This window comes from Psammomys obesus, unplaced genomic scaffold (genome assembly GCF_907164565.1).
Source record: "Psammomys obesus unplaced genomic scaffold, mPsaObe1.curated_primary_1811, whole genome shotgun sequence".
Lineage (NCBI taxonomy): Eukaryota > Metazoa > Chordata > Mammalia > Rodentia > Muridae > Psammomys > Psammomys obesus.
Genome location: NW_026596088.1, coordinates 4,401,035 through 4,411,868, shown reverse-complemented (window position 1 = coordinate 4,411,868; position 10,834 = coordinate 4,401,035). Strand labels below are relative to the sequence as shown.

General features: G+C 46.8%; 1 protein-coding gene across 1 annotated transcript; it reads left to right on the top strand.

The window, feature by feature from the left end:
* Window positions 1-404: 404 nt before the first annotated feature.
* Aqp8 (aquaporin 8) lies at window positions 405-6,358 on the top strand. The gene is made up of 6 exons (XM_055627661.1): window positions 405-572; window positions 684-931; window positions 2,243-2,369; window positions 3,333-3,547; window positions 4,925-5,059; window positions 5,774-6,358. The coding sequence occupies exons 1-6, from the start codon at window positions 561-563 to the stop codon at window positions 5,820-5,822; spliced, it is 786 nt and encodes a 261-aa protein (XP_055483636.1). The 5' UTR covers window positions 405-560; the 3' UTR covers window positions 5,823-6,358.
* The last annotated feature ends 4,476 nt before the right edge of the window (window positions 6,359-10,834 follow it).

Sequence of the window (10,834 nt, the reverse complement as noted above, 5' to 3'; positions counted from 1 at the left end):
ACACAACGGTGCTGCACTGTCTCTACTGCCTCAGGCACCCAGAGCTCCTTGTCTGGACACACAGCTGGGTCAGGTGATCAGGGTGAGTATAGAAAGGGTCCTAGGTTGGAAGAAGGCCCATGGAGAGAGTGGGACAATAATGACGGAGTTGGCTGTTACTGAGTGTGCAATTCTCTCCTGGTGGGGCCTTCCTTATGCCTGTGCACATGTGCCGGCCACCTTTGGACCCTGGAGAGATGAGGCACCATGGAGGGGGCCTGGAGTATGCTCTGCACGTGATGTAAGCAGGCCACGCCTTTCCTGTTGCTGGCCCTAAGCCCAGCAATCATTGATCCCATGTGGCCCTTGCCCTGTTGAGATTAGAAAAAAAAAAAAGTTTATTCTTCTGGGCCACCTCCCTTCCAGGCTTTATTGCTTTCTGGACACCTTTGGTGAACATCCGCAGTCCTTTAAAAGTGCAGAGTCTAGCGGACCAGTCTGAGTCCCAGAGATAAGTGTGGGCACTCTGGTGCAGCCGGTGCTGCTCCTGGTAGCTCTGGCTTGGACCTTTTCAAGAGCTGATGTCTGGGGAGGTGAGTTTGTTGCCTGGGCAAGGGCACTGAGGATGTGTCCAAGGCTGGGGATGGGGGCTTCTGTCTGGGGGCTTCTGCTGCCTGTGTTTCCTCTCCTTTTCCCCGCGGCAGGCACCGATGTGTGATATGGACCTGAGTGACGGCAAGGTGAAGGAGACCAGTGTGGCTGGCAGATGCCGTGTGTCCTGGTATGAGCAATACGTACAGCCATGTGTGGTGGAACTTCTGGGCTCTGCCCTCTTCATTTTCATCGGGTGTCTATCAGTCATCGAGAACAGTGCAAACACTGGACTCCTGCAGCCTGCCCTGGCTCACGGGCTGGCCTTGGGGCTCATCATCGCTACACTGGGGAATATCAGGTGAGACCAGACCCTAGCATTTAGCCTAATGTCAATCTGGGAAGCACTTGGCCAACCACTCGGGGTCCTACAAATGTGCTGGTGGGGCCAGCTAGCTCTGCAGCCAGTGAATTCTGTGGGCAGGCTGCTCTCTAAGCCTACTAAATGGGAATAATACTGTTGCTATATTTTAAAGTTATTTTTTGAGCCAGCACTCCTCTTTTGCTCACTTTGCCCCTGCTCTATACCGAGCACTCTTTAGATAACATTGTAGTCTCTGGACAAACTTACGGAATAGGTTCTGTTATTTCCCCTGTTTTATATTTGCGGAAGATGATGCCCACATCACCGATACGAGGTGTGTGCCTCGCATATGGAGCCACGCATCAAATTCAAGCAGTCTGGCTCTACTGCCCAGAGCTGAGTGTCTGAGGGGAAAGGAGCTTTTGGGGTGCTCAGCACTCACAGCTGTTGCTGGGACCCTTTGGAAGTAGATCAGGAAAAGTAAAGAGGGGTTTGTTTGTTTGTTTGTTTGTTTGTTTTTAGGAACAGAAAGATGACCCTTCTTTTGCTTGGCTTTTATCTTGCTAGGAGCTCAGTGGGATGGGTTGAGGGGAGGCGGGCCTTTTCCTAAAAGAGCCAACTGTAATGGTGGATATCCCCCTTGGGGCATCTGACTGGGTGAACTGGAATAGCGCTGTCCTCTATTTAATCTCATTCAAAACCAGATATGGGGGAGGACAGTGCCATACTGTTCTCTAGAAAGAGAGAATGGACACTATCTCTTTAAACGTGCAAGGGAGGTGGTGAGTGAGATGGAAAGCATGTGACCTTCTACCTAGGGAGGCCTGGTGGCCAAAGCGAGCCTCTGAGCCTGGGTACAGTCGTGTGATGTGGAAGATGACAATAGCCGGTGTTCAGTAAAGCCACACAGAGATGCATGCTGAATACACACCAACATCTTGGTTTTGCAGTCTGCTGTGTGGGCTGCTGAGAGGGCACCTGGCCACATTTCTGGAGGGCCAGAGCAAGCCCTCAGAAGTCTGGGGGTGGGGGGGGGAAATGCATGGATGTTCTCCCTATGTTTGTCTCCAAGGCCACCGAGGGCCTGGTTTTAGGGCCTGCTCCACCCATCCCCAGCTCCCTCTGTCCCTCTCACCTCTCACAAATCTCTTTGTGGAAAGTGGGAGAGATTTGCCGCATTTCTGCTAATGGCAGGGCCCTCGGGCCCAGCTTGGGGGACAGACTGAAGTACGCATTCTCAAGGCACATTCCCTGCGGTGGGCCTTGGATGGTGGTGGCCTCATGGCTTCCTTCTCCTCTTGGTTGTAGCGGTGGACACTTCAACCCTGCTGTGTCGCTCTCGGCCACACTGGCCGGAGGCCTCAACGCCGTGCTGCTTATCCCCTACTGGGTCTCCCAGGTGCTTGGGGGGCTGATTGGAGCTGCCCTGGCTAAGGTGGGTAAACCCTGCTGGGACTGGGCTGGTGGCTTGGCACTCATGGAGGAGTCCCCTTCCCCCTCTCTTTCCTTCGTGTTGATAGTGTATATGCTTGAAATCTTTGATATCTTTCCATCAATAAAAAACAAACAAACAAACAAACAAAACAAACCAAACTAGTTCTGGGGCCCAGCAATTAAGAACACTGGCTGCTCCTCCAGACGACCTGGGTTTTACACCCAGCACCCACAGGGCAGCTCACAACCACCTGCTACTCCAGTTCCAGGGGTCCAACACCCTCTACAGGCCTCTGTGTTTACCAGGCATGCATGTGGTACACAGACATACATGCACACACAACACTCATACACGTAAAAATAAATAAATAAATAAAATGTATTTTAAGTGGGTTTTTCTTAGCTGCAGGGTCTCTAGCCATCAGCACTGGTGATAGAACCTAGGCTCTCCAGCATTTCTGAGAATTTCTCTACCATACAACTTCATCCCCAGGCTGGGCCAAAGATTCTATAGCTCTGTTACATAATTCCATGGGCTCCTTCTTTCCTCCATCCCTCCATGCTCCATCCTCCTTTCCATTCTCTCCTTCTCCCCCTCTTCTGACGCCCACCACTGCCTGTTCCCCTGAGGGTGACTTAGTTTCAACCCCTCATTCAGCCTTCCTCAAGGCCTGCAGGTCCCTCAATGTCTCCACAGCTAGTTTTGTGCTCTTTTTCTCAAAGAGGGTTATCTAAGCGCCATCGGACACAATGCCTGTTGTCCTCAATTTTCAGGCAAGCAGAGCAAGGCTCAGGGAGGTCTTGTAGCTCCCCCAGTCACACGTAAAAATGGAAAGAACTGGCATATAGACACAGGCATGCCCAAGTCCAGATGGGTTGGTTGGAAGCACAGGCCTCCAAGGTAGGTCCCTGTGCCCAGCTCCCATCTTCTCTCTGTCCTAGGCTTTGTGACTTGTCTCCACAGGCGGTGAGTCCAGAGGAGAGGTTCTGGAATGCATCTGGGGCAGCCTTTGTAACGGTCAAGGATCAGGGGCAGGTGGCGGTGGCCCTGGGAGCAGAGATCATTATGACAATGCTGTTGGCACTAGCTGTGTGTATGGGTGCCATCAACAGAAAGACAAAGGGCCCTCTGGCCCCATTCTCCATTGGCTTCTCTGTCACTGTGGATATCCTGGCAGGGTAAGTGCTCCTCAGTGGCGTGATGGCAGTGTCAACAGGGGCCAGGAAAGTGTGGCAAATGGAGGTGCCTTTGGGCAGGCAGCGGGGTGTGTGGTATCAGGAAGTGCTAGGTGATTTTTGGCTGGGAGGATGTGGGGGTCCTTCCATTTTACTTCATCTAGGTCTAAGTCAGAGAGCTGGGATTTTATAACAATTCCTCATTTCTGTAGCAGAAATAAAACATTCCCTCACGGTGCTGGCTCTGTATCATCTCTACCCCAGTCTCTTTTACTTTGAGCCTCTTGTTAGTTTTGGGAAGACATTAAAAAGACAGTGTTAGGCCAGGAATTGTCTTCCGTTGTACAGGTGGTCAAACTGAAGTTCAGAAAGACAAAAAATGACTTAGGGTCATCGCGAGTCTAAATAAAGTGACAAATCTGGGACAGCCCCCCCCCCCCCCCACACACACACACATCTGCTGAAGTGTGTGTGAGGTCCCTTCCAAAGGTTGAACTCCTCCTTTTGGTCTCAGAACCAAGCCTTTCTCGGTAGATCAGCAGTAGTGGTGCTTTGCTGCCCCCTAGTGGCACCTGCTTCATTTACACGTGAGCTCCACCACCTGGTTTGGTTTTTGGACGCAGAACCGACTGAAGGCTGCAGGAAGCAGTCTGAAAGCGGGGGTGGTGGTGGTGGTGGTGGTGGTGGTGGTGGTGGTGGTGGTGTGTGTGTGTGTGTGTGTGTGGTGGTGGTGGTGGTGGGGGTGTCTAGAGATAGCACCCAGAGCTAGCGGTGTGCCTTGGAAACAAGCTCCCTCTGGTGAGCCTGAGGAACCTGCCCCCTTTGGTGTACCCGGCAGACAAGCCCCCTCTAGAGGAGTAGGGCCGGTGTTGGTGGCATGAGGACCCCAATGGGCCAGGGACACTACAATGACCATCACAAAGCACACATTTTGTCATTTGTTCCTGGGCGTCTCCATCTCTGGACATGCAGAGAGGTTAGATAAAAGTCACAGAGCAGAACTCCTGGCCTGGACTTTGAATGTAGGTCAACTGTACTCCAGAGTGGGTGACGTTCCTTGGACTTCCCTTTATAGACTTTGGAAAGGAACATGTTCCATTTTTAGCTTCTGTAATGACTAGGCAGGTGTTTATTTTTTTACTGGACATTTGCTCTAGAAGCATGTTGGGGAGTGGCTAGCATGATGGTCATAGAGGAACCATCCTCCATCTGCTTGGCACTAAGGTTGCTTTATAGCCTGTGGGATCCAATGCAGGAGCCCCTGCTATGGAAATTTAGAGAGGGTGTCTGGGTGGGGCAGGCTGTAGATCTGATTAAGGTTGTGGACTTGAGGGAGGACCTTCTGAGGTGCTGGTGGACTGGGTATCCATGTGTCTACAGTGGTGGGATCTCTGGAGCCTGCATGAACCCTGCTCGTGCCTTTGGACCTGCTGTGATGGCCGGCTACTGGGACTTTCATTGGGTCTACTGGATAGGACCCCTCCTGGCTGGCCTCCTCGTAGGACTTCTCATTAGGTAAGAGGGTGACGGGGAGTTTGCAGCTAGTAGGTTGGCACTCACTTGGACTTGGAGGAGACGGGGGATCTTCAGAGGGAACTAAGCTAGGGCCTTTGGCTCCAAGTGACAGAAATCCGCTCTCCAAGGGGGACCAACTGGCTCTTAAGATTGAGGTGCTTGTGGGTACACTGGCTCCAGGTAGTGTTCAAACGTGTTTCTGGGGACTTGGGATCTCTCATAGGCTTCCTTTCCTATGGGTAGGCTTCATGTTTACATTGGCTTTAAAGAGATTTTTATCTAAATTTTTTTGTTCTATCTATCTATCTATCTATCTATCTATCTATCTATCTATCATCTATCATATTCATTCCCCTTGAGGCACCAACTCCTCCAAGATGCTCCCCCTCCTTCTTCATCAGTGTCTGGGAGGGCTGGCTCTGGGCTGCATGTATAGCCTTCTTTACCATTACCCACCGCAGTCCAGGGGTTTCAGGCCAAGCCTGGGGCCTGTTGTAAAACACCGGTAATCACTCTATTGCTGATTTCTGAGTGACCACCATAAGCATTCTTCTGGAAAGGGTATATGTGGGATCAAAAACTGTCCCTTGCCGCCTGGGAGTGCTGAGCTCAGGAAGCTCTCTGTCTAGAGAGTTCTGGGCCTGGAGATTCTGGATGGAAAGCTGGGTCCTTCTTCGAAGGGAATGGAGACCTCACAGGGCAATTTGTTTTTAGGCTCTTTATCGGAGATGAGAAAACCCGCATAATTCTCAAGGCAAAGTGAAGCTGCTGTTGGCATTCCCACTGCTCGGTGTCCTCAGCCACCTGTTCCTGAGTTGAGGACAGAACAGTTCTACCGTTTCCTGCAGGCCTGAGCTCAGAAGAGCCACTGTGGCAGCAGCTGACCCTGGCCTGGCTTCTCAGACAGGCAGGCAGCTGCTGCTATGTCCTGAGCATGCTCCTGGAACCTGGAATTCCTTTGTGCTCATGGGCTGGGTAGGGGTAACATGTGGCTGGCCTAAAGACATGTAGAGACCACATAGAAAAAGAGCTTTTGTGAGAGAGAGCGGGTCACAGGAGAGACAAGCAGGTGGAGAATGGGTTGCTAATGCACACTGCCAATTTCCCCAGCTGTCTTTCTTTTTTTCTATGCTGAGTCTGGAACCCAAGGTCTCATGCATACTTGGCTACTGAGCCCCCTGCTCTCCCCACCCTCTTTCCCTTGGTTACTCTGTTACAGAAGGGCTTTCAGGAGCCCAATGACCTCATTGCTCCCCCAGCTGCCAATCTAACTTTCTAATAAATGCTTTAGCATTTCCATCTGTGCGTCTGTTGACTTGTCTTTCACTTAAGACATGGGCACTAGGTGGGGGGGATAAAAGTCTGGGTGGAGGTTTACCTGTGCAGTAAAGGCTGGTTTCTACAGCCAAAGTAGGTATTTAGAATATGATTCCCTTCAGAGCCTGTCTGCACTCAGGTAGACCCACTGTGGCACTCAGCCTGGAGCACAGTGCTCATTTACTTAGTTTCCCAGTCAGAAGATCCCGCTAAAAACTGAATGTAGAGTCCAGAGCATTGATGAATTCTCAGTGCTGTCTGGATATGGACCGATCATTGCTCTGCAACTGGGGATGAGGTGGGAGTGGCAAAGCTGCAAGAATTCCCCATGGAAGGAGACTAGCAGCAAGCAGCATAGGCTAGTTCTGATGAGCCTGAAGCATGAGGGTGAAAGATATGAATGGAATGAAGAAGCGATAAGAGGCAACACATCTTCCAAGAAGAGCATGTATCTTCTCTAAGAATCATGGGTCATGGGTTTGAATCCCAGGACCGACCTGGTGGTTCATGACTGTCTCTCACTCCAGTCTTGGTGGTATCCGGCTCCCCGCTCTGGCTGCCTGGTCATGACATGCACGTGATGCACAGACCTAATTGCAGGCAAAACAGGCATACATATAATTCAAGAACACATCAAAAAGATCATCCACCAAGTAAAGGTGGCTTCATGCCAGACATACAGGGACGGTTCAACATACAAAAATAGATAAAAGTGGGCTGGAGAGATGGCTCAGTGATTAAGAGCACTGTCTGTTCTTCCAGAGTTCCTGAGTTCAATTCCTAGCAACCACATGGTGGCTCACAACCACCTATACTGGCATCTGATGCCCTCTTCTGGCATGCAGGTGTACATGCAGATAGAACACTCATATACATAAAATAAATAAATAAATCTTTAAAAAAAATAGACAAATGTAATCCATCACATAAAAAGATTGAAAGAAAAAGAAACCCCACACAATCATCTTGTTGGATACAGAAAAAAAGCTTTGACAAAATGCAATACCCTTTCATGATAAAAGTCCTGGAGAGACTAGAGATGCAAGGGACATACCTCAACACAATAAATGCACTTTGCAGTAATCCCACAACCAATATTAATCTAAATAAAGAGAAACTCAAATGAAACATGGCTCCATTAAAATCAGGAACAAGGAAGATGTCCATTTTCTCTATGCCTACTCAGTGTAGTACTTGAACCCTTAGCTAGAGCAATAAGACAACCGAGGAAGATCAAGAAGATACAAATGGAAATGGGAGAAACAAAAAAAACCCTTTATTTGTAGATTATATGATTTTGTATATGAAAGACCCTAAAAGCTCTGCCAGGAAATGTCTACGGCTGATAACATGTTCAGAAAAGTAGCAGGATACAAAATTAACAAACAAAAATCAGTAGCCTTCCTATGTACAAACAACAATCTGAGAAAGAGTTCAGGGAAACAGTGTTTTTTTTTTTTTTGCAATAGCCTATATATATATATATATATATATATATATATATATATATATATATATTAACCTCCTGAGATAAGTTTCACCAAGAAAATGAAGGCTTGTATAATAAAAACTTTAAGAATTGAAGAAAGAAATTGAAGAATATATCGGAAGATGGGAAGAACTCCTGGATCTTGGATCATGGATAAGTAGGATTAATACAGTAAAAATGGCCATCCTACCAAAAGCACTCTACAGGTTCAATGCAATCCCCATGAAAATTCCAACACAGTTTCTCATAGAAATTGAAAAATAATTTAAGTTTTACATGAAAACACAAAAAACCCAAGATAGCTAAAACAGTCTCAGATGATAAAAGAACTGAAGCAAGTATTACCATTCCAGAGTTCAGGTTGTACTTCAGAGCTATAGTAATAAAAATAGCATGGTATTGGCATGAAACAGATATGTTGATCAATGGAATCAAACTGAAGACTCAGACATAGGCCACACAACTATGCACACCTGATCATTGACAAAGAAGCTGAAACCACACACTGATTAAAGACAACTTTTTCAAAAAATGGTGGTCAAATTGGACGTCTGTGTTTAGAAGAATTCACATAGATCCATACTTATCCCCTTGTATAAAACTCAACTCCCAATGGATCAAAGATCGCAATATAAAACAAGGTACCCTGAATCTGACAGAAGAGAAAGTGGGGAATAGGCTTAACTCGTTGACACAGGAAAAGATTTTCTGAACAGGACACTGATAGCATTACACCAAGAACAACAATTAATAAATGGGACTTCATAAAATGCTTTTGTATGGCAAAGAACACCATAATTTGGATGAAGCGGCTCACTACTGAATGGGAAAGATATTTACCAGTTACACATCCAATAGAGGGCTGGTATCTAAACTATATAAAGTGCTATAAAAACTGCGTATCAAGAAAACAACCCACTTCAAAAGTGGGGTATAGGACTGAGAAGAGTGTTCTCAAGATGCAAGACAAATGGCTGAGAAACACTTTAAGAAGAGACCAACATCTTTAGTCATCAGGGAAACGCAAATCGAAACGACTTTGAGATTTCATCTTACACCAGTCAGAATGGCCAAGATCAATAAAACAAGTGACAGCTCGTGCTGGCGAGGGTGTGGAGAAAGGGGAACCCTCATCCATTGCTGGTGGGAAAACTCCTACAGCCACTGTGGACATCAGTGTGGCAGTTCCTTAGGAGGTTGGGAATAGATCTGTCACAAGATCTAGCTTTACCATCTTGGGCTTATATCCAAAGGACTATACACTCTACTATAGAGATACTTACTCATCCATGTTTATTGCTGCTCTACTCGTAATAGTAAAAAAAAAAAAAAAATGGAAACAGCCTAAATGTTCATGAATAAATAATGAAAATGTGGTACATTTACACATGGAATATTACTCAGCTATTAAAAAATAAAATTATGAAATTATCAGATAAATGGATGGAAATAGAAAAAAATCATCCCAAATGAGGTAACCCAGACCTCAAAAGACAAATATTGTGTTTTCTCTTATATGTGGATGTCAATTTTTAAGCTTTTGATATGTATGCTACAATCCATACCCTCCAGAAGTTAGGTATCAAGTATGTAGGGGGAATAGGAAGATCTCCCAAGGAAGGGAAAGTAGAATATATAGTTATGGAAAAACAGGGAGAAGAGTGGAGTGGGAGGATTAAATGGGGAAGGGAAAGAGAGAGGTAAGGAAGAGGATATGGGGAGGAACAAATAACATTAAGGGCCATTTGAGGAGCATACGGGAGCCTACTGTTGTAGAAGATTCCTCAAATATATACATATACAAAAGAAATCTAAATGGAGTCAGAAAAAAAAAACACAAAAAACAGGAGACAAAGCCCCAACTAGACATCTTTCATCACCAAGTGAAACATCAAGTTCCAGGAATGGGTTACATCCAGTTGATCCATTGGTTAAAGGAGCCCAATGGATGCCCATAAATATCTCTGACTATTGCCAAAACTATTGGTTGCCTTCTGTAAATTGATGGTAAGACCTTACTGCTGAAGATAACACTTACTGTTGTGTGAAGACACCATGACCATGTCAACTCTCATAAAGGAAGACATTTAATTTGGGCCAGGTTACAGTTCAGAGGCTTAGTCCATCATCTTCATGATGAGAAACAGTGGCATGAAGGCAGGGACAGTGCTGGAGAGGTAGCTGAGAGTTCTACAGCCACAGTGACAGGCAGCAGGAAGAGACAGTGCCACTGGGCCTGGCCTGAGCTTCTGAAACCCCAAACCCTACCCCTAGTGACACATTTCCTCCAACCAGGCCACACCGCCCAATAGTGCTACTTCATATGAACCTATTGGGGCAATTTCCACTCAAACCACACTTACATAGCTAACTGAACACAAAGAAAGTTGAGCTGGTGTCTAAGTAGAGGCTTCACCCATACTCACTAGTGTTCGCAGTACTGGAAGGCACAGTGGAGAAAGAAAACTGTCAACCCAGCCATAAATCCTGTGATCTGCAGGGTGACCTGTCTGCAAGAAATGCTGGTGCACTAGTGGCACAAGGTTGTAGGCATAACCAACCACTTTATGATTGGACTTAAGGTCCACCCTATGAGATGGAACCCGTGTCTGACACTGCTCAGGTGGCCAAGAACCTGAGACTAGATAGGCCATTGCCCCATGGAAAAACCAAATGCTATTGCTCTGCTAAAGGAACATGGCATTAATATGGCTCCTAATGATGTTCTGCTGTGCCCATACATCAGTGTCTTGCTCAACCATCATTAGAGAAGATGGGATTTTATAGTAGATGGGAACTAATGGGAACTAACAGAGACTCACAACTGGACAATATGCAGGGAGTAAGAGGTTTTGGAACACCCAATCCTAAATAGGATGTCTTCATCAAACCCCTTACCCAGGTACACAGGGCTCTATGCTGAAGAAGAGTTAGAAACATTTTTAAAGTCAGAGAGGATGGAGGACTCA

Excerpts from the sequence above, each read along its gene's own strand:
- Aqp8 (XM_055627661.1), top strand. Across the intron at positions 932-2,242 it reads GCTACACTGGGGAATATCAG|CGGTGGACACTTCAACCCTG; the intron begins GTGAGACCAGAC and ends TCTTGGTTGTAG. Across the intron at positions 3,548-4,924 it reads ACTGTGGATATCCTGGCAGG|TGGTGGGATCTCTGGAGCCT; the intron begins GTAAGTGCTCCT and ends ATGTGTCTACAG.